General features: G+C 46.1%; 1 protein-coding gene across 8 annotated transcripts in view; it reads left to right on the top strand.

Annotated features, from left to right (window-relative positions):
* Window positions 1-17,905, top strand: part of DNM1 (dynamin 1) — a 265,735-nt gene extending 247,830 nt beyond the window's left edge. For 2 of the 8 annotated variants that reach the window (XM_063936607.1, XM_063936606.1), the window contains exon 20: window positions 13,549-15,279. In XM_063936607.1, the coding sequence (XP_063792677.1) occupies window positions 13,549-13,618 (70 nt within the window). In that variant the 3' untranslated portion in view covers window positions 13,619-15,279. Of the gene's footprint in view, window positions 1-8,155; window positions 8,193-13,548; window positions 15,280-16,917 lie in introns of those variants that run through there. The other 6 variants (XM_063936608.1, XM_063936613.1, XM_063936611.1 and 3 more) reach the window with 5 other exon arrangements.
* Window positions 17,906-23,835: the final 5,930 nt, after the last annotated feature.

The raw sequence follows: 23,835 nt of genomic DNA on the forward strand, positions 1-23,835 counted from the left end.
TTGGGCAGCCGCCCTGGAAGACCTGACCTTACGAGTAGAGTGGGTCTTAACAGATTTTGGACACAGCAGTCCTGCCGTAGAATAAGCGTGCTGAATAGTGAACCTAATCCAGCGAGAAATAGTCTGCTTAGAAGCAGGACACCCAATTTTCTTGGGATCATATAGGACAAACAGAGAGTCTGACTTTCTGTGATGAGAAGTTCTCGTCACATATATCTTCAGAGCCCTTACAACATCCAAGGACTTTGATGTAATTGAGGAGTCAGTAGCCACTGGCACCACAATAGGTTGGTTGATATGAAATGCTGACACAACCTTTGGAAGAAACTGCTGACGTGTCCAGAGCTCAGCTCTATCTTCGTAGAAGATCAAGTAAGGCTTTTACAGGATAAAGCCCCCAACTCGGACACGCGTCTAGCAGAAGTCAAGGCCAACAACGTGACTGCCTTTCATGTAAGAAATTTGACCTCAACCTCCTGTAGAGGCTGAAATCAATCCGACTGGAGAAACTGCAACACCACGTTAAGGTCCCAAGGCGCCATAGTAGGCGGTACAAAGGGAGGTTGGATGTGCAGAACTCCCTTCAAAAAGGTTTCAACCTTAGGGAGGGCAGCCAATTGTTTCTGTAAGAAAATGGATAGGGCCGAAATCTGGACCGTTACAGATCCTAACCTCGGGCCCATACCCACACCTGCTTGCAGGAAGAGGAGAAAACGTCAGAGTTGAAACTCCACCGCAGGAAACTTCTTGGATTCACACCAAGAGACATATTTCTTCCAAATACGATGGTAATGTTTAGACGTTACCCCTTTCCTAGCCTTTATGAGGGTAGGAATGTCCTTCTTCGGAATGCCCTTCCGAGCAAGTATCATGCGCTCAACTTCCATGCCATCAAATGTAGCCGCGGTAAGTCTTGATAGGCGAATGGCCCCTGTTGCAGCAGGTCCTCCCGAAGAGAAAGAGGCCTCGGATCTTCTTGCAGTAGATTCAGAAGGTCCGCGTACCAAGTCCTTCTTGGCCAGTCTGGGGCAATGAGGATCGCTTGGATCCTTGTTCTCCTTATGAGATTTAGGATTCTTGGGATGAGTGGGAGTGGTGGAAACACGTACACTGACCGGAACACCCTCGGAGACACCAGGGCATCCACTACCACTGCCTGTGGGTCCCTCGACCTGGAACAATAACGCTGAAGCTTCTTGTTGAGACGAGTGGCCATCTTGTCTATTTGGGGTAATCCCCAAAGATGTGTTATTTCCTTGAACACCTCCGGATGGATACCCCACTTCCCTGGATGTATTTCGTGTCTGCTGAGGAAGTCTGCCTCCCAGTTGTCTACTCCCAGAATGAAGATGGCTGATAGTGCCAACGCGTGCTTCTCTGTCCAGAGGAGTATTCTTGTCCCCTCTGACATTGCCGCTCTGCTCTTCGTTCCGCCTTGTCAGCGGTTTATGTAAGCTACTGTTGTTAAGTTGTCCGACTGCACTTGAATGGCCCGATTTCTTAGAAGAGGGGCCGCCTGAAGAAGACTGTTGTAGACGGCTCTTAGTTCCAGGATGTTGATGGGCAGGCCGGCTTCTAGGCTTAACTACCATTCTTGGAAGGTTTCTCCTTGAGTGACTGCTCCCCAGCCCTGAAGGCTCGCATCCGTGGTTAGAAGGACCCAGTCCTGAATCCCGAACCTGCGGCCCTCCAGAAGGTGAAGCAATTGGAGCCACCAGAGGAGTGAAATTCTGGCCTTTGGCGACAGATGAATTCTCCGGTGCACGTGGAGATGAAATCCTGACCACTTGTCCAGGAGATCCAGTTGGAAGGTCCGAGCGTGGAACCTCCCATACTGGAGAGCCTCGTAAGAGGCCACCATCTTTCCCAGTAGGCGAATGCATTGATGAACCGATACCCGGGCTGGCTTCAGGACATCCCGGGCCATAGCTTGTATCACCAACAGCTTTTCCTGCGGAAGAAACACCCTTCTGCACTTCCGTATCCAGGATCATTCCCAGAAAGGACAACCTCTGGGTTTTTTCCAAATGTGACTTTGGAAGGTTCAGAATCCAACCATGACTCCTGAGGAGGCGTGTTGTGAGAACAATGGACTGTAGCAGCTTCTCCTTGGACGATGCCTTTATCAGCAGATCGTCCAGATATGGAATGATGTTCACACCCTGTTTGCGGAGGAGAACCATCATTTCTGCCATCACCTTGGTAAACACCCTTGGTGCTGTGGAGAGGCCGAATGGCAGGGCCTGGAACTGGAAATGACAGTCCAGCAATGCGAAACGGAGATAAGCCTGATGCGGCAGCCATATCGGAGTGTGGAGGTACACATCCTTGATATCCAGTGATACTAGGACCTGATATCACCACCCTGAGAGACTCCATCTTGAACTTGAACTCCTTTAGAAAGGGGTTCAATGATTTTAGGTTCAGAATGGGCCTGACCGAAACATCCGGTTTCAGTACCATGAAAAGGTTTGAATAGTAACCTTTGTTCTGCATGTGAGGTGGTACTGGCACAATGACCCGTTCCTCCACCAGGTTTTGGACAGCGTCTTGTAGTACAGTGCTGTCTGCCAACAGAGTTGGTAAGCCTGATTTGAAAAAGCGATGAGGAGGGAGACTTTGAAATTCAAGCCTATATTCCTGGGATACAATATCTATCTCCCAGGGATCCAGGCCGGACGATACCCAGACCTGACTGAAGTGTCTGAGTCTCGCTCCCACTGGCCCCACCTGCAGACCGTGCAGTCCACCGTCATGTGGAGGACTTTGGCGTACCTGAAGCAGGCTTTTGTCCCTGGGAACCTGCAGCTGCAAGTTTCTTGGACTTAACTCGACCTCCCCTAAAGAAGGTATTGGACATTCTGGCCTTTCTAGGCTTGTTAGGCCGAAAGGACTGCGTTGCAGATGAAGAGAAGGATTTCTTCGGAGCAGGTGCTGCTGAGGGAAGAAATGGAGACTTACCCGCTGTAGCCGTAGATATCAACGCATCTAGAGCTTCCCCAAAGAGAGCCTGACTTGTATAGGGTAGAGACTCCACACTTTATCTGGATTCAGCGTCGGCCGACCACTGGCGCAGCCACAGTCCACGACGAGCTGAAACAGACATGGAAGATATTCCCTCAGCCATGGAACCCAGGTCTTTCATGGATTCTACCATAAAACCTGCTGAATCATGTATATTGCGTAAATATAATGCAACATCATCCCTATCCATCGTATCCAAATCCTCAAGGTAGCCGACCACTTTACTATTGCCTTTGCAATCCATGCTGTAGCAATAGTGGGACGTAATATGGCCCCTGAAGCAGTGTACATTGATTTAAGCATGTTATCAATTTTCCTATCAGCCGGCTCCTTTAAGGCGGTAGATCCTGGAACAGGCAAAACCACCTTTGAGAGTCTGGACACAGATGCGTCAACAATCGGCGGGTTTTCCCATTTTTCCTATCCTCCTCTGGGAATAGAAACGCCACCTGGACCCTTTTAGGGACCTGGAATTTTTTTCTCAGGGTTTACCCATGCTTTTTCAAATATAGCATTCAATTCCTTTGATGCAGGGAAGGTTAGCGAGGCTTTTTTTCAGTGAAAAAAGCCACCCCAAACTGCTCAGGTGTGGTATCATTAACATTCAACACATCCCTGATAGCCTCTATCAACAATTGCACCCCCTTTGCAAGAGATGCGGACCCCCACAACACATCCCTATCACCGTCTGCGGTGTCAGAATCGGTATCCATGTCGTCTTGTGTGACATGCACAAGCGCACGATGTGGGGGTATATAGCGGGGCGTCCTGAGGTACCAGAAACCGGCCATACTGCCATAGAGCTCTGTAATACCTGGGTTGCAGATTCATTACTTGCAACCCTGTCAGATATCTGAGAAATCCAAGATTTGATAGAGGAAAACCACTCAGGTTCCCTTGCTGGTATCTGTGCTAAACCAGTGCTATTCTGATTGGAATGGGATCATCCTGGGAGGATAAATCCTCTGCAGCATATGACACAGTGTCCCTGGACATAGCTAAAGGAGACCACCAAACACTCCACACACACACACAGGTGGGGGCAGACAGAGTTTCCCCCCCAAGAATGGCAAGAGAGACACAGAGATTGGAGCCAACCCACACACAGCGCTTTTAGCAAAAGGAGACCCCTTGTCAACGCTGACTGTGCACCTTAATAGGACACACAGTCTTATTACAGCCTCCCCTCCCTTCTACAACCCCCTGGTACCGTGTACAGATAGCTGGAGTTGCTGTGGAGGGACCTGTTCTTCCTCTCAGCGCTGTGCAGGCAGAAAAATGGTGCTGAAACACTGCTGGTTCCGCTCTGAGGAGAAGCTCCGCCCCATTAATGGCGCTATCTTCCCGCTCTTCATTGATTATACTGGCCTGAGGAATTAGTGCTGGCTGAGATCCGAGGATCCCGACAGGCTTCTGGACCAGTGTAGGGGGTAAGCGCTGGCCCAGGGCACCCCTCACAGCGCGGCACCATGTACCACTGAGCCTTCCCAGGAGCGCAATTAATACTGCTCTCCCTTCCCGCTGCCGCCATCTTCACACCGGCCCCCCATTTGCTAGGGGGTCGGTGTCTCACTCACCACTTCTTCAGCTCTGTAAGGGTTGGCGGCATGCTGCTGGGGCGAGCGGTCCCTTGTGGCGTAGAACGATCAGACCCCTCAGAGCTCAGTGTCCAGTCAGCGGAGACAGTGGCTCAGACCCCACAGGGCAGACACTGCTCCCCCCCTTAGTCCCTCGCTGCAGGGAGGCTGTTGCCAGCAGCCTTCTGTAAAATAAAAAACTTTACTAGAAAAGCTCTGTAGATCTCCCCTAGCTGTGACCCGCTCCTCCGGGCACATTTTCTAAACTGAGTCTGGTAGGAGGGGCATAGAGGGAGGAGCCAGCCCACACTCTCAAACTCTTAAAGTGCCAATGGCTCCTGGTGGACCTGTCTATACCCCATGGTACTAATGTGGACCCCAGCATCCTCTAGGAGATAAGAGAAATCTTGGAGAGATATAAAGTACCAACTGTCACACTCTGCGTAAGTTGGGGTTTCCGACAACCGAATTTTGCCTGAAGGGACAGCTACCTGTGAGGAGAGTAAACGAGGTGGCTGAATATAATTCCTCCTCATGGGGTGGAAGCCAAACTAAGTGTTACCGTTGGCCGAGGGGCATAAAGAAAAGGAGGACTTCGTAGGAAGATAACTGTAGTCTTAATGAATAATCAGGTTGTACACGAATATTGGAGAAATAGAAGAAACTTGAAGAATTAAAGTCTATGGTTAAATGACTTGAAGAGTGTAGCTGAAGAACTCCAGTAAAGAAGAACTGAAGACTGTGTTTTATGATTAAAAGATGAGGCTGAAGAACTTGGACTTTGAAGAAATGAAGACTGTGGTTTGTGATTGAAAGACAAGGCTGAAGAACTTGCTCTTTGAAGAAATGAAGACTGGTTTGTGATTGAAAGTCGAGGCTGAAGAACTTGGACTTTGAAGACCTGGACCTCCTCTACGACCTGTGACCCTGTGAGCGCTTCCACAAGTGGCAACGGACTTAGAAAGCAGGACTGCAGCAACGTTTATGTAACCGATAGATGTGAGCAACCAGGACCAGGGAACCAGAAGTAACCTGGGAGCACAGAGCTGGAGAACCTTTCACAAGGAGGTAACTTGAAGCAGTGGCACTCTCCCTCTGAGCCAGCCCCCTTTTGTAAGGGGAGAACACAGAGGTTGGCTGGACACAGATTGGGAACTTCATTGGTAATACTCTGGTCTCCAACATGGCTGCCCCCAGCACAGGATACATACTTAGCTGTTAGCACACAGCTTTACCCAGCTTCTGTCTCTGACACACTATACTGTGCCACCACTAGAGGACCTTACCGCAGCAATCCCCGCCGCAGCGCCCGGCTCTCCAGACCCTCGTCCCCCGGCCCTTGGCAGCCGCACATCCGTCCAGGAGGACCCGCCGCCGCAGCCACGCCAACCAGCGGGACGGTAACCCACGGGAGCACCCGCCGGAGGAAAGGCTCCAGAGCCTGACACCAACCAATCAGCTCCTGTCATTTTCCAAACACAGCCTGTAACATGACAGTTAGTAGCTGATTGGCTGGTACTTTATCTCTCTCCACTTTATTACTTTCCAAGTCTTAGTACAACTCTCCCCAAGTGCGGTGTTAGTAAGTGACCAGCGGGAGTCCGCAGCCTGAATGGAAAGCAAAGCCAGAATCTGGTGCTAGGCTTGCATACAGTTTGACTTGACCCACTGCTGGGAGCATAGCAGAAGCTAATTGAGTGCAGGCTGAATCTGCCGTGGAAAAGCTGTTGTACAGTCCTTGTCCCATCAGGGTGCACCTGGGAAGGAAAGCTGTAGCCGGAAGGGGATACTCCGAAGGTTTGACAACCTGGCAGGGCTGAATGTAACTTGTCCGTCTTAGTTTAGAAGTAAGCAGCAAGTGTCCGTATGGTATTACTGATAAAATCAGGGGTGGTCAACTACGCATTTCAAAGCTACCTGCGCGTTCGTCAAAGCCTTGAAACCTTGAGTGTTAGGCTGCCTTGAGGACTAAGGGGGACATTTACTAAGCAGTGATAAGAGCGGAGAAGTGAGCCAGTGGAGAAGTTGCCCATGGCAACCAATCGGCACTGAAGTAACATCTATAATTTGCATACTATAAAATTATACAGAGCTGCTGATTGGTTGATGGGGCAACTTCTCCACTGGCTCACTCCTCCGCTCTTATCACTGCTTAGTAAATGTCCCCCATAGTTTGGGAAACACTGCTACAGTGAATAAGAAATGACACTCACTGATGAAATGATTACTCTAACAATAGTCCACGCCAAATAAAATTGTATTGTTAATAGAAACTTCTGAGTCTTGTCATTGGTTGAAGGGGTGTGCTAATACTGACATGTATCAACAGAGCATCAAGAACTAACCAAGTTTTACAGTTCTTGGCAGAAGAACTATCAGTCACTGTGTCGCTCATTCTTCAGACAGCGGCAGCTTTGCATAGAGACTGACCAAGCTGCCTTACTATAGAGATGTGCGAGTACAGATATACTGCCGCCAGTTGTAGTACAGTATATATCCTCCATCTCCTATAGTCCCATTCATGTCACAGCAGAATAGGGCTTGGCAGGATTCCTCATCAGGGGGGTAGTTTATCAAACCTTCTAAAGCGGACGTGTATTGGTGTTCCCATAGTAAGCAAGCAGATTGTAGCTATCACTTCACAGAATATGAATCTGATTGGTTGCTATGGGCACCACATCCAATTTTCTGATTTTGAAGGTTTTATCTACCCCCGTGACAATTCATGGCTTCGTATCTGTGGCAGTGATTATATGTACATGTTGAAATGCATGTGCTATATATTGATACAGCATGACTATACATGATATGTATATTTAGTCATGTATGCGAACTGCTCAGATAACATTGACACGCATCATAGGTACATACAGTGGCGCCGAGAGAAGGGGGAGAGGGTACAAATTACCTGGGCCCAGGTCTGATAGAGGGGCCCAGTGGGAACCCAGGTCCATGCCTCCTTTAATTAGGCCATGCCCCCTGAAAAGTGCTTGGGCCCAGCAAGGCTCTCTACTGCCCTGGCTGGGAGGCATTCCATGCTCCTGTGAGTGCCATGCCCCAAAGAGGAGTGGTCATGACCTCAGTATGCTGTGGTCACACCCCCTTCAGTGGGGGCAGGAGGGCCCAGGAAGTTGTTGTACCGGGGCCCAGGATTTCTCTTGGCAGCCCTTGGTACATAATAGAAATATGTTCCCCAGAGCTAGACTGGCTTGAATTTCACTATATTATAGATGTTCCACTACAGAGGTATACAACATGGAAGATCCACCCCGTGGACAGACTTAACGGTTCATGGTCACCCACAGGTGCTTTCCCAAGGTGGTGGTGGCGGCAGGATGATAGCTTCTGATCCTCACTCTTGACAACCATACATATCTTTGTGTCTCTTACACAGATGTTTGTGTGGATATGCATGTAGTCAAACTGTGGCAATATATATATAAGCTTGTATGTATATGTTTCACGGTCAGCCATGGTTTTGTGTATGCATACATGCCACTTACATACTTCTGATTGTGGCTGCTCTTAGCCTCTGACTTCATGTTATTTTTCAGAATAACTATCAGTGACCCATGAGGAACACTCGTCACGGTATGTCACACATTTCCAGTCATGTGACCTGTGTGCCTCCTGTTACCTAGTCATGTGATCTCCATGTGTGTAACGCACATGTTCCCACCCATCTGCTATCTCTTGCCCTGTTGCCAGGCAGTTTTTTTGTTGTTGTTTTTTAGCATCAATTCTTTTACCACCTTCAGGTCTAGATCAAGTTCTTTGTAATGGATGATGATGAAGGAACCGGATTGGAAGCTAGCCACCTGAAACACTCAGCTTATTGACCCAAAATTTATATTGGACAGGACAGTCATAAGTGAGGTTTCCTGTTTCCAGAGCCTTTATGTCTTGATATTGCTCTTAGCAACCAATGAGATTCTAGCTATTATTTTATAGAATGTACCAGATAAATGATAGCTAAAATCTGATTGGTTGCTATAGGCAATGCCTCCACTTGTCCTCTTTTGAAGGTTTGATAGATTTCCCCTATAATCTCTTCTAAATTATGGGTCGGATCTTACATATGAAACGCCATGTTATTAAGGGTGGATACCCATGATCCTTTAATTATAAATCATAAACTACCAACTAATAATGACAAGTCATACACCAATTCTAGAATAATAATTGTTATTACACTTATTTAGTAGCCATTCCGAACAAAAATAGCAGTGAAAAAACACTGCTAATTAGTATCAGAATATACGCTGCAATGTAACATAGAGTAAATTTAAGGTGCTTAGCATAATTCTGTCCAAAAATATGGGTCCACCAACCGCGACCTGGCGATCTCATCTGGTAGGTCCCTAATAATAAAGTTCAAGTCCAAGGCACGGGACACCCCCCGCAGGCCAGCGCAATCCAACTGCCCCAAGACATCACACTAATGAGAGGTTTAAGTGTTAAAGTGTGTTTTGAGAGTTCTACATAGGTGAGAGGTAATCACTAGAGTGTCAAAAAGTGTTACACTGGCAAATAAAAACAATTTAAGTACTAAGAAAGTGCTAGATTATTATAGACAATATGATGCCCCAAAGCGGCCAGGCCAAACTAACCCAGGGGACCTTACCCCCTGAACTCATCCCTAAAACTGAATAATTGTATACATTTATTCAGGACTTACCTTTCATATTGCCTTCTCAATATATAGTCTGTAAATGCCAGAGATCTATGGGCTCGTTTCAATTCGATGACAGTTGAATAGTGCCGAGAATTAGCTCCCAAAGCTATTCAATACAGTGCAGTGGTAAGTCAGAGAATGCCTATTCTCCCGGACTAAACAGGTTGTTTCGTTGGAAGAACGGCATTCTCCGATTTAAGTGGCTGGCCTGACACTGTTTCTGCCGCGCTATGGGCATAAATCAGCAGCGTACCAGCACTTTTATCGGATTTCTGCTCGCACCCCTCTGGGGGTGCGAGAAGAATTCCCGTCGTTGGGTGTCACATGGCGCTGTATTGAATAGTCCTGGGAGCTAATTCCTAGCGCTATTCAACTGTCTTCGAATTGAATCGTGCCCCATGCTTCTAAATGATGTGTCGGATCTGACATATTAAACACCATGTTATTTAGGGTGGATACCAATGGTCCTTTAATTGCAAATCATAAACTACCAATTAATAAAGATTAATCATACATGAATTCTATAACAATAATAATTCTTATTATTCTTATTTAGTAGCCATCCTCAATTCCATATCCATTTCTATAAACAATAAATAACCTAACTAGATAGAAAGTACATTGTTCATTTTACCCGAGTCATGGATTACAATGCTAAGGGGTATATTCAATTAAAGTCGGATCCATTCCGACATGAATTTGTTGGAATGGATCCGACAGGACCTATTCAGTGAACGGATTTGGCTGTTCCTGACCATCTCAATCCGGTGCTGAGGGAGGGAGAGCAGCGGGGACACGGGGGAGAGCTAGCTGCACAGAAACTCATTACTTGCCAGACTTTATACACTGCGGATAGACGACTGCGGAGAGACGGGGGAGAGCAGCATAGCCAGAGGATGGGGGACCTCGCTTGCTGGAGCCGGGTGGATGCTGCCGTGATCTTTCCCCCATCTCTCCACAGTCGTCTCCCAGCAGTGTATAATGTCTGGCAAGTAATGAGTTTCTGTGCATCTAGCATGGACGAGAAGTGTATGATGCTGTAGCCGCTGCTGTCCCTCGTCTCCCCGTTGCTCTCCACCGTCTCCCCGCTAATCTCCACCGTCTCCTCCTCTCAGCACCCTTATCTCCATCCGACTTTTTTTAAAGTCGGATTAAGATGGTCAGAAACGGGGCCGAAACCTGTCTGATTTGGCCCATTTTCCTAAAGAAGCATGCAGATCGGCAGCTATTCCGCCGATCCACGTGCTTTCCGACAAGTCGAATTCCCCGACTTGTCGGCTAAAAAAGCCGGGGACTGAATAGGTCGGGACCCTTTCCGACCTGAAAAAGTCGAAAACTGCCGTCTTTCCGACAAAACGGCAGTTTCGACAGCAATTGAATATACCCCTAAATCCCAATATATATGGGACTCGGGCTAAAAAGGTTTAGAACCCCTAAATTGTGTAAACCACTATATGTCCTGTCTACATAATTGGCCATATAAACCAATGACTAACCACAGGCTTCTAATCAGATCCCATTCCAGAGCTAAATATTGTGTGTAACTGAGGCATTGTGAGGACAGCTGCAGTAGAACCCTCTGATACCTCACCCCAGACTCTCTTTCCCTCAATCCCAGACTAACGTTGCCTACTGTTTCCTATACACCTCCACCCCTCTGTAACAGCGTTTTCCTAACTCTTGGTTCCAGTGAAATAATCATCTTCTTATGTTTTATTATGCAGTTAAACCAATATAATATATTGGGAAAGGTCAGGACTAGGTTGTTATCTCACTGGTGGTTTGAGCTGAATGATGCCTCATCTTTACACCCCTGACCGATCCCTTGCTTCCCCCTGTTCTATATTACTGTATGCGCTCCCTTCTCCATCCCTTCCAGATTTGTCACTCTCCATCTCCTTTTCATTGCATTTTGGTATCGGTGTGCTCTGCTTGCTGTGGATATAACAATCGTGCCTGGCAACTCGGACTGGTTGTATTGTATGTCACCTTTTCACTGCTACCACATGTTTCTGACCGGTTGACCATTACCGTCTAACCCTCCCTCACACTCGCCATACCTTTCTCCACTCATTCATTCTTACCAGAACGTCCCTTCTCCCATGTACCCACCTCCATACTCTCTCAAAGTTAGCACCCCTCTCCGCCTGTCATATTACCATCTGGTCATCTTCCTCCAGACCCTTCTCATAAAACATGATGCCGCATGCCATTGTATGACTAACAGTCGTAGTATTGTGACCTTGCTGTGTCTGCTTCTTGTTCTGCACACACAGTCAGCCCTCCTAAACCTGGCACGGATAGAGCATGGTGACTTGGGAGTCTCATTCAAACACGAGCCACAAATTTATATTGTTGTGAGGCTCATGAAATAGTAGCCATCACTGCTGGCTGTAGGCCACCTCTCTGCTTTTTATATATTGTCCACGGCAGCACTTTAATGGTAAAATGTGCTTGATAGTCATAAACTCAAAAGTGGCGTACATAGGATTCTCTGAAACTAAAACTAGACCCATTCACAGAGGTGTTTTTACAATATTTATGTTTTTGCACCATTTCTACTGTATTAAGAAGTAGTAACGTAGAAGGTGAAGGTGGCATGTTTATGTTACAGCCACATTCTATAAAAATGGTCTTTTTACAGTAATAAAGTTTTTTGAAGATAAATTTCCAGCAAGTCTTCTTTGAGAGAAAACATTCACTAGTGACATTAAAGCAGTGATAAGTGGAAGGTGATAACGTACCAGCCAATCAGCTACTAACTGTCAATTTACATATTGGAGCTGATTGGCTGGTGCATTATCACTTTGCACTTATCACTGCTTTATCACTTCTCCAGGCTTAATACATCTGCCCCAGATTCTTAAAGTTGTCAATTTTAATGTAATTACCTCAGAACTAGGTGGTAGATGTATTTTACCTGGAGAAGTGATAAAGCAGTGATAAGGGCAAGGTGATAACGCACCAGCCAATCAGCTCCAATATGTAAATTTACAGTTAGGAGCTGATTGGCTGGTGTGTTATTGCCTTGCACTTATCACTGCTTTATCATTTCTCCAGGCTTAATACATCTGCCCCAATGTCATTTACCACAATAACCGTGCAACTGTTGTAACTCTAATTAGGAATTAGGTATCGCCTATAAATTAATTTGATGATGTTTCTTTAAGACCAAGGGAGAGATATATCAAACCCTCTAAAGAAGCTGCCTGTAGTAGCAAATCTGATTCTAGCTAATATATAGAATGTACTAGATAAATGCTAGCTAGAATTCAATTAGTTGCCATGGGAAACGCCTCCATTTGTCCTGTTTTAAAGGTTTGATACATTCCTCCCACAATTCTTAGGGGGTATCCAATTAGCTCCGATCTGTTTTTTGGTTGATAAAAATGGCCGATGGTCATTATCACGGTATCCTATTACAGGCTGTCTTCATTGGACGAAAAAAGACCCACGACTATGCAATAACACATGGGATTGAGGATGAGTCCCGATCCCATGTGTTATCGCGGCTTCGGCAGCCCGCTTATCGCGGCTTATGCTTTGGGTGCCTGAGGCTAAGTGCCAGCATTGTGGGGAGTGGCGCGCTGCATCAGGGCTAATAGGATAGCCCCTGGTGACACAATTACCCGCTGTAAATAATTGGATACCCCCCTTAGAGTGACAATTTATAGTTTCATAATCTGGTGTTATAAAGTTAGCTTTTGTCATCTATACCTTTAAAACTTATTTTTCTTTATTTGATGGTATGGTAAACAGTCATTGATTATTTGGCTTATGTAAAATGCAAAACAAGGTGGTAACTTTGCAACGCCCATGATACCCATCATATTAATACTTTGTGATGGACAGAGAGTCTCCAAATTAATCTGTTTAGTTTATGAGTATTTTAAATAATTTTCCTCTCAACGCCACTTTTGAGAACTTCCTACTGAGTTTAAGGGCTTGTTACCTTACTTATTGAACCACCCTCATAGCTGTAAGATTTATGTTCCAGTCTTAAGTGCAGGCTTAAAAAATTTCGTAACCCCCGACAACCATTTTACTGCATTACACAATATCTAAAATCATATTCTTCTCCGTCAAATTATTTGTTGGGCCTTTACATTGTTTACAGTAGATGTAATGTCCAAAATATACACAGCCTTGTATATAACACCATGTTACGCCAGCTGACAGGGGGTGGGGCTGACTGACTCAGGTCATGAATTATGCTAATCATGCTTCTGTGTTCTCTTGTCTATTTTTTTGTTATTTTTTTTTTTCACTCAGCAGGAAGGCTCCCGCTTCACCTACACGACCCACCATTATCCGACCTGCCGACCCGTCCCTCTTAGATTAATATTTGGAGACCTGGCTGCCGAACACAGCTTTCTCCCCTACCCCCTTCTCCCAATTCCCCATCACACCTTCCAGGCATGGTGAAAACGTCCCCTCTACTTCACTGTGTTGTAAACACTGGCTCAGTGTTACTATGTATTGTATTGTACAGATGTGTCGTTTTTGTCCCTTTCCGCTGCGCATTGTGATGTTGAAACACCTGCAATGTCTGGTTGATATATATATTTTTTTCTACATTTCTTTTTTTTTTAAATTATATTCTTGCTTTCTTCCCAATGCCACTGCACATTGTTCCATCAGCTTATGGAATTAATTTACCTCATTGTGTCTCCTTATGTTCTGTTGTAAACTTTTTTTTTTTTTTAGAGGATGCAAATAAAAACGTTTAATTAATAGACAAAAGCTGGTAAAGAAGAAGTCTGTATTCCATCCTCCCTCTGGGCCTAATTCTGAGTTGATCGCAGCAGCAAATTTGTTAGCAGTTGGGTAAAACCATGTGTACTGCAGGGGGGACAGATATAACATGTGCAGAGAGAGTTAGATTTGGGTGGGGTGTGTTCACACTGAAATCTAAATTGCAGTGTAAAAATAAAGCAGCCAGTATTTACCCTGCACAGAAAAGAAATAACCCACCCAAATCTAACTCTCTCTGCACATGTTATATCTGCCCCCCCTGCAGGGCACATAGGGGGTAATTCCAAGTTGATCGCAGCAGGATTTTTTTTAGCAATTGGGCAAAACTATGTGCACTGCAGGGGAGGCAGATATAACATGTGCAGAGAGAGTTAGATTTGGGTGTGGTGTGTTCAATCTGCAATTAATTTGCAGTGTAAAAATAAAGCAGCCAGTATTTACCCTGCACAGAAACAATATAACCCAACCAAATCTAACTCTCTGTGCACGTTATATCTGCCTCCCCTGCAGTGCACATGGTTTTGCCCAATTGCTAACAAAAATCCTGCTGCGATCAACTTGGAATTACCCCCATGGTTTTGCCCAATTGCTAACAAACTTGCTGCTGCGATCAACTCAGAATTATCCTCCCTGTCTTTCAATTTTCTATTTGTCCCTTTGAAAGGAATTGTTGATTTTCATGCTTCTTCTGCCCTCTTGTGGTTTGTTTGCAGATTGCATCCTCTTTCTCTGGCAGAGAGAATCTACCGTAATTCCTTACTCTCACCAGTATATTAAATAGGGCTGTGGGGTCATCACTGACAATGTTTCTTAAAAGGTTATGTAATTATGAGATACAAGAGACAGATTCCCTCCACTCATAGTTTAAAAAAACCTAAACAATCTAATATTTAAACATTAGTGTACTGTGTTAGTGCGATCATTAAGCAGCATCTTTTAACAGTGGGCTACAAACATGCATAATCTAAAAGCATCCAAAAACAAGTGCCAGAAGGGTTAATGATGTATCGTTCTGTGGACGAGGAAACCGCCCTGGCAGTGTAAGGGATAGATAATAATAATACTTTTTCTCCCGACAACAGATAGGTCGAGGTAAATTATAGAATATAAAACTCCACGGTTCAGAATAAACAGATACATTCCCCTGCCAGCTTGTAGGCACTAGTGATGAGCGGATTCGGTTTTACTCGGTTTTACTCGGTTCTCAAAACCGAATCTTATTGGCTATCCAAAACACGTGACATCAGTGAGCCAATAAGATTCGGTTTTGAGAACCGAGTAAAACCGAGTAAAACCGAATCCGCTCATCACTAGTAGGCACTGCACATCTTATTTTCATTTTAAGCAATCCAAAGGTAACTGGGAAATGGCCTTAAAAAAATAAAGATAGAATAGGTGTAAGTTCCAACAAAATGTTCATAGATAGGGGATAGTGCAATCACTACACTAAGAGGGAGATGTATCAAAGCTTGGAAACATATAAACTGAAAAGAGATTAAGGGGCGGATCTATTAAGCCTGGAGAAGTGATAAAGCAGTGATAAGTGCAAGGTGATAACGCACCAGCCAATCAGATCCAATATGTAAATTAACAGTTAGGGGCTGATTGGCTGGTGTGTTATCACCTTCCACTTATCACTGCTTTATCACTTCTCCAGGCTTAATACATCTGCTAAGTACCAACCAATCGGCTTGCTTGGAACTTTGGGGCAGATGTATTAACCTGGAGAAGGCATAAGGAAGTGATAAACCAGTGATAAGTGCAAGATGATAATGCACCAGCAGGTCAGCTCCTAACTGTCAATTTGCATATTGGAGCTGATTGGCTGGTGCTTTTATTACCTTGCACATATCACTGGTTTATCACTTCCTTATGCCTTCTCCAGGTTAATACATCTGCCCCTTTATCTCTCGCCAAGGTTTGATAAAGCATCCCGTATATGAGTAACAGTTATTATTAATTATTATTAACAGTTTCTTATACAGCGCAGCAAATTCCGTTGCGCTTTACAATTGGAAATAACAATGATATAAAAAAACTGGGTAATAACAAACAGTCATAGAGGTAGGACGGCCTTGCTCACAAGCTTACAATCTATAGGGAAATAACAGTTTCACTTTTTCTTAAAATACTTGGGCATTTATGCAAAAAGGGCCTTACTATGTGCTGCAACGGATAACAGGGTGTGTGGGGCAGCAAAAAAATTATAAAAATGAAGGGAAACGCTGGCCACACTTTCTGTACTGGATTACGTATACACTTTCTGTACCGGATTACGTATACAGTTTCTGTACCGGATTACGTATACAGTTTCTGTACTGGATTACGTATACAGTTTCTGTACTGGATTACGTATACAGTTTCTGTACCGGATTACGTATACAGTTTCTGTACCGGATTACGTATACATTTTCTGTACTGGAATACGTATACAGTTTCTGTGCATGATTACATCCTTTCTGTACCTGATTGTAGTAAGTCTCTATCTTGCTTGGGTTAAATAAGCCACAGAAGTAAATAATGTATATGGCAGTGATTACAGGGAAACGTTGGCAACCAACGTGTTAAGCATGAGCAGCTCTGCAGAACATTGCAATGCAGCAAGCCCGAGGAGTGGATGTCTTTACAGCACTCCTCAAGCTTACTATACTAAGCTTTTCCTGAAGCTTGAAGGTAGAGCCACAGTCAGGGCTAAAGTCACAGTTAGTGCAGGGTTTACGGAGGGCGCCATCTCCTGGTTACTGCATAACAACACACTGAAGAGTTCCTGGTACAGTAGTTCCCATCAGACTGAACTTTGCCTGTTATCAATGTGATCTCTGACTGACTTTGTTTTTACCACTCTTTTTTTCTCCTCTCTTTGTCTCTTTCTGTGACTGCGATCAGAGCCACGCGAGTCAGCCCCTCAAGGCCAGAGAGTCCTAAGTCTCACTATGACCTGTAAGCCTTTTTGGGCTCAGACTGTTGCCTGCTTCCTAGCTGTTCTGTCTTGGAGTGTGTGACACTTACCACACTGTCTGTTCTGTTGTACAATGGTCGTGCTACACGCATATCAAATGTAATTGTTGATATGAATAATAATTTAAAAAAAATACAATCATGTTGCATTAAAAGATAATGACACCTTTATAGCTGAGCTTCTGAAAACGTACTCCCACTCCGCTAGCTCCCACTTTCCGAAATGATTGGGGTTCATTGGCTAGGACCCCCTCCTTTGCACCGTGGGGCATTACTCAATTCGGTTGCCACAATGGAGGGCTATGAGCTGATCCTCATATTTGTAATGTCTAGTGCTTTCGTCATGGTGCCAATTCAGGCCAATGCCAATCGTGGTGGCAGCACTAATAGTGCAATGCTGGATGCTTACATATTATTAACCTCATGCGGCGCAATGAGCAGGTCAGGAGACGCAGTAGGGGACCCTCCTCATTCAGGTAAGTGGGAGAAATGGTGAAAGTGGAGAGTAACGTTTCATAGTATCTAATATAGAGGTGGAATTAGCCTTTAAGGAACTTATCATGTCTGTGGTAGTTGCATATCCTTATATACATATACTATAAATAATTCTAAATACAAATATATATATATATATATACATATATGAGATCTCAAATATACACCTTTAAGATGTGTAAGCCATTGTGCTTCCATGTGAATTTTAGTATATGGTAGGACAAAGGGTAATGACTTGATGTCTGTCATTTGGCAGCTGGGTCTGTATCTCTGCATGTAAAGGAGCATCGTTCGGGGAAGAAGTTCTTGGCGCTGGTGTTTAGCTGTGATAACTGTCAGAGCGTTGAATAAAATATGTTTCTGTAAGAAAAAAAATTGTCTCATTTTATTTACTAATAAAGTTTTATCAGATTTTTTTTAATGAATTGTGATTGGGGTCAGTCAAGCTGTTCAGCTATCATTAATTACACATAAAGCTAGGTACACACTGTCAGATTTTTTGGGTTGTCCCAACAATCGGGGCAATTTTTCACCAAATTGAACGCTCCATTATCTGAGCTACACACTAAGCAATTTTTTTTTAAAGTAGCTGATTTTCTGCCACACCACACTGAATTTACATGTGTCCGCCCACAATGAGGATGACATAGTCGTGGAAGATCGTGGGTGGGAAATATGGTCAGATTATTCAAAATGCCCACACATTGCAGGATATTGGGAGATTGTGGCCGAGATTGTTGCTCCTGACCAACCAAGCTGATTTCGCAACGATCGTGTTTGTAGGCAAGATTTTTCTGATTTATCTGTGAAATGTCAAAACGATCGTTCGTACACACTATATGAGAAATCAAGACATTGCCTCGATTATTGGAACATTGGTACAATTATTGTATGATGTGTACCTAGTATTTCTCTGACGTCCTAAGTGGATGCTGGGACTCCGTAAGGGCCATGGGGAATAGCGGCTCCGCAGGAGACTGGGCACAACTAAAGAAAGCTTTAGGACTACCTGGTGTGCACTGGCTCCTCCCACTATGACCCTCCTCCAGACCTCAGTTAGAATCTTGTGCCCGGCTGAGCTGGATGCACACTAGGGGCTCTCCTGAGCTCCTAGAAAGAAAGTATATTTTAGGTTTTTTATTTTACAGTGAGATCTGCTGGCAACAGACTCACTGCAGCGAGGGACTAAGGGGAGAAGAAGCGAACCTACCTAACTGGTGGTAGCTTGGGCTTCTTAGGCTACTGGATACCATTAGCTCCAGAGGGATCGACCACAGGACCCGACCTCGATGTTCGGTCCCGGAGCCGCGCCGCCGGCCCCCTTACAGAGCCAGAAGCAAGAAGTGTTCCGGAAAATCGGCGGCAGAAGACTTCTGTCTTCAACAAGGTAGCGCACAGCACTGCAGCTGTGCGCCATTGCTCCTCATGCACACCTCACACTCCGGTCACTGATGGGTGCAGGGCGCTGGAGGGGGGCGCCCTGAGGGCAATATAATACACCTTGGCTGGCAAATCACCACAATATATAGTCCCAGGGCTATATATGTGATAAATTACCCCTGCCAGAATCCATGAAAAAAGCGGGAGAAAAGTCAGCCGAAAAAGGGCGGGGCTATCTCCCTCAGCACACTGGCGCCATTTTTTCTTCACAGTGCAGCTGGAAGACAGCTCCCCAGGCTCTCCCCTGTAGTTTTCAGGCTCAAAGGGTTAAAAAGAGAGGGGGGGCACTAAATTTAGGCGCAATATGTGTATACAAGCAGCTATTGGGGGAAAAATCACTCAGTTATAGTGTTAATCCCTGCATTATATAGCGCTCTGGTGTGTGCTGGCATACTCTCTCTCTGTCTCCCCAAAGGACTTTGTGGGGTCCTGTCCTCAGTCAGAGCATTCCCTGTGTGTGTGCGGTGTGTCGGTACGGCTGTGTCGACATGTTGGATGAGGACGGTTACGTGGAGGCGGAGCAGAGGCCGATAAATAGGATGTCGCCCCCTGTGGGGCCGACACCAGAGTGGATGGATAGGTGGAAGGTATTAACCGACAAAGTCAACTCCTTACATAAAAGGCTGGATGATGAAACAGCTGTGGGAGAGCCGGCTTCTCAGCCCGCGCCTGCCCAGGCGTCTCAAAGGCCATCAGGGGCTCAAAAAAACGCCCGTTACCTCAGATGGCAGACACAGATGTCGACACGGAGTCTGACTCCAGTGTCAACGAGGTTGAGACATATACACAATCCACTAGGAACATCCGTTGCATGATCTCGGCAATGAAAAATGTGTTACACATTTCTGACATGAACCCGAGTACCACATAAAAGGGGTTTTATGTTTAGGGAGAAAAAGCAGCCAGTGTTTTGTTCCCCCATCAGATGAGTGAATAAAGTGTGTAAAGAGCGTGGGTTCCCCCGATAAGATAATGGTAATTTCTAAAAAGTTACTGCTGGCGTACCCTTTCCCGCCAGAGGATAGGTCACGTTGGGAGATATCCCCTAGGGTTGATAAGGCGCTCACACGTTTGTCAAAAAAGGTGGCACTGCCGTCTTGGGATACGGCCACTTTGAAGGAGCCTGCTGATAAAAAGCAGGAGGCTATCCTGAAGTCTGTATATACACACTCAGGTACTATACTGAGACCTGCAATTGCCTCAGCATAAATAGTGCTGCTGCAGCGTGGTCTGATACCCTGTCAGATAATATTAATACCCTAGACAGGGATAATATTTTGCTAACATAGAGCATATTAAAGACGTCGTCTTATATATGAGGGATGCACAGAGGGATATTTGCCGGCTGGCATCCAGAATTAATGCAATGTCCATTCTGCCAGGAGGGTATTAGAGACCCGGCAGTGTACAGGTGATGCTGCCTTTAAAAGGCACATGGAGATTCTGCCTTATAAGGGTGAGGAATTGTTTGGGGATGGTCTCTGGGACCTCGTATCCACAGCAACAGCTGGGAAGAAATTTTTTTACCTCAGGTTTCCTCACAGCCTAAGAAAGCACCGTATTTTCAGGTACAGTCCTTTCGGCTTCAGAAAAGCAAGCGTGTCAAAGGCGCTTCCTTTCTGCACAGAGACAAGGGAAGAAGGAAAAAGCTGCACCAGACAGCCAGTTCCCAGGATCAAAAATCTTCCCCCGCTTCCTCTGAATCCACCGCATGACGCTGGGGCTCCACAGGTGGAGACAGGTGCGGTGGGGGCGTGTCTCGGGAACTTCAGGGACCAGTGGGCTTGCCCACAGGTGGATCCCTAGGTTCTGCAAGTAGTATCACAGGGATACAAGCTGGAGTTCGAGGCGACTCCCCCTCGCCATTACCTCACATCAGCCTTGCCTGCTGCCCTCGGAGAAAGGGAGGTAGTACTGGCGGCAATTCACACAGCAGGTGAAATCAAGGTACCCCTCCTTCAACAAGGCCGGGGTTACTATATCCAAAATGTTTGTGGTACCGAAATCAGACGGTTTCATGGTATCACTGGACATCAAGGATGCTTACCTGCATGTCCCTATTTACCCTCCTCACCAGGAGTACCTCAAAATTGTGGTACAGGAGTGTCATTACCAATTCCTGACGTTGCCGTTGGTCTGTCCCCGGCACCGAGGGTATTTACCAAGGTAATGGCCGAAATAATTATCCCGTACTTGGACGATCTCCTTATAAAGGCGAGGTCCAGGGAGCAGTTGTTCGTCGGAGTAGCACTATCTCGGGAAGTGCTACAACAGCACGGCTGGATTCTGAATATTCCAAAGTCGCAGCTGGTTCCTACGACGCGTTTACTGTTCCTGGGTATGGTTCTGGACACAGAACAGGATAAAAAGGGTTTCTCCCGGAGGAGAAGTCCAAGGAGTTGTCGTCTCTAGACAGAGACCTCCTAATACAAATACAGGTGTCGGTGCATCAATGCACGCGAGCCCTGGGAAAGATGGTAGCTTCTTACGAAGAAATTCCATTCGCCAGGTCCCATGCAAGGATATTCCAGTGGGATCTGTTGGACAAGTGGTCCGGGTCGCATCTTCAGATGCATCGTCTGATAACCCTGTCTCCAAGGGCCAGGGTGTCGCTGTTGTGGTGGCTGCAGAGTGCTCATCTTCTAGAGGGCCGCAGATTCGGCATACAGGACTGGGTCCTGGTGACCACGGATGCCGGCCTTCGAGGCTGGGGGGCAGTCACACAGGGAAGAAACTTCCAAGGACTATGGACAAGTCAGGAGACTTCCCTACACAAAAATATTCTGGAACTAAGGGCCATTTACAATGCCCTAAGTCAGGCTAGACCCTGCTTCAACACCGGCCGGTGCTGATCCAGTCAGACAACATCACGGCGGTCGCTCATGTAAACCAACAGGGCGGCACAAGAAGCAGGATGGCGATGGCAGAAGCCACAAGGATTCTCCGATGGGCGGAAAATCATGTGTTAGCACTGTCAGCAGTGTTCATTCCCGGAGTGGACAACTGGGAAGCAGACTTTCTCAGCAGACACGACCTCCACCCGGGAGAGTGGGGACTTCATCCAGAAGTCTTCCAAATGATGGTACACCGTTGGGAAAGGCCACAGGTGGACATGATGGCATTCCGCCTCAACAAAAAGCTAAAAAGATATTGCGCCAGGTCAAGGCACCCTCAGGCGATAGCTGTGGACGCTCTGGTAACACCGTGGGTGTACCAGTCGGTGTATGTGTTCCCTTCTCTGCCTCTCATACCCAGGGTAATGAGAATAATAAGGAGAGGAGTAAGAACTATACTCATTGTTCCGGATTGGCCAAGAAGAGCTTGGTACCCAGAACTCCAAGAAATGATCTCAGAGGACCCATGGCCTCTGCCGCTCAGACAGGACCTGCTGCAGCAGGGGGCCTGTCTGTTCCAAGACGTACCGCGGCTGCGTTTGACGGCATGGCGGTTGAACGCCGGATCCTGAAGGAAAAGGGCATTCCGGAGGAAGTTATCCCTACGCTAATTAAAGCTAGGAAAGAAGTGAACGCAAACCATTATCACCGCATATGGCGGAAATATGTTGCGTGCTGTGAGGCCAGGAAGGCCCCAACGGAGGAATTTCAGCTAGGTCGATTTCTGCTCTTCCTACAGTCAGGGGTGACTATGGGCCTAAAATTGGGTTCCATTAAGGTCCAGATTTCGGCTCTATCGATTTTCTTCCAAAATAGAACTGACTTCACTGCCTGAAGTTCAGACTTTTGTTAAGGGAGTGCTGCATAGTCAGCCCCCGTTTGTGCCTCCAGTGGCACCGTGGGATCTCAACGTGGTGTTGGATTTCCTGAAGTCGCATTGGGTTGAGCCACTTAAATCCGTGGAGCTAAAATACCTCACGTGGAAAGTGGTCATGCTGTTGGCCTTGGCGTCGGCCAGGCGTGTATCAGAATTAGCGGCTCTATCATACAAAGGCCCTTATCTAATTTTTTTATATGGATAGGTCTGAATTGAGGACTCGTTCCCAATTCCTTCCTAAGGTGGTATCAGTTTTTCATGTGAACTAACCTATTGTGGTGCCTGCGGCTACTTGGGACTTGGAGGATTCCAAGTTACTGGACGTAGTCAGGGCCCTGAAAAATATATGTTTCCAGGACGGCTGGAGTCAGGAAAACTGACTCGCTATTTATCCTGTATGCACCCAACAAGCTGGGTGCTCCTGCTTCTAAGCAGACTATTGCTCGCTGGATCTGTAGCACGATTCAACTTGCACATTCTGCGGCTGGACTGCCGCACCCTAGATCTGTAAAAGCCCATTCCACGAGGAAAGGGGGCTCTTCTTGGGCGGCTGCCCGAGGGGTCTCGGCTTTACAAATTTGCCGAGCTGTTACTTGGTCGGGTTCAAACACTTTTGCAAGAGTCTACAAGTTTGATACCCTGGCTGAGGAGGACCTAGAGTTTGCTCATTCGGTGCTGCAGAGTCATCCACACTCTCCCGCCCGTTTGGGAGCTTTGGTATAATCCCCATGGTCCTTACGGAGTCCCAGCATCCACTTAGGACGTCAGAGAAAATAAGATTTTACTCACCGGTAAATCTATTTCTCGTAGTCCGTAGTGGATGCTGGGCGCCCATCCCAAGTGCGGATTGTCTGCAATGTTTGTATATAGTTATTGCCTAACTAAAGGGTTATTGTTGAGCCATCTGTTGAGAGGCTCAGTTATATTTCATACTGTTAACTGGGTATAGTATCACGAGTTATACGGTGTGATTGGTGTGGCTGGTATGAGTCTTACCCGGGATTCAAAATTCTTCCTTATTGTGTCAGCTCTTCCGGGCACAGTATCCTAACTGAGGTCTGGAGGAGGGTCATAGTGGGAGGAGCCAGTGCACACCAGGTAGTCCTAAAGCTTTCTTTAGTTGTGCCCAGTCTCCTGCGG

Source organism: Pseudophryne corroboree, chromosome 8 (assembly GCF_028390025.1).
Source record: "Pseudophryne corroboree isolate aPseCor3 chromosome 8, aPseCor3.hap2, whole genome shotgun sequence".
NCBI classification, from domain to species: domain Eukaryota; kingdom Metazoa; phylum Chordata; class Amphibia; order Anura; family Myobatrachidae; genus Pseudophryne; species Pseudophryne corroboree.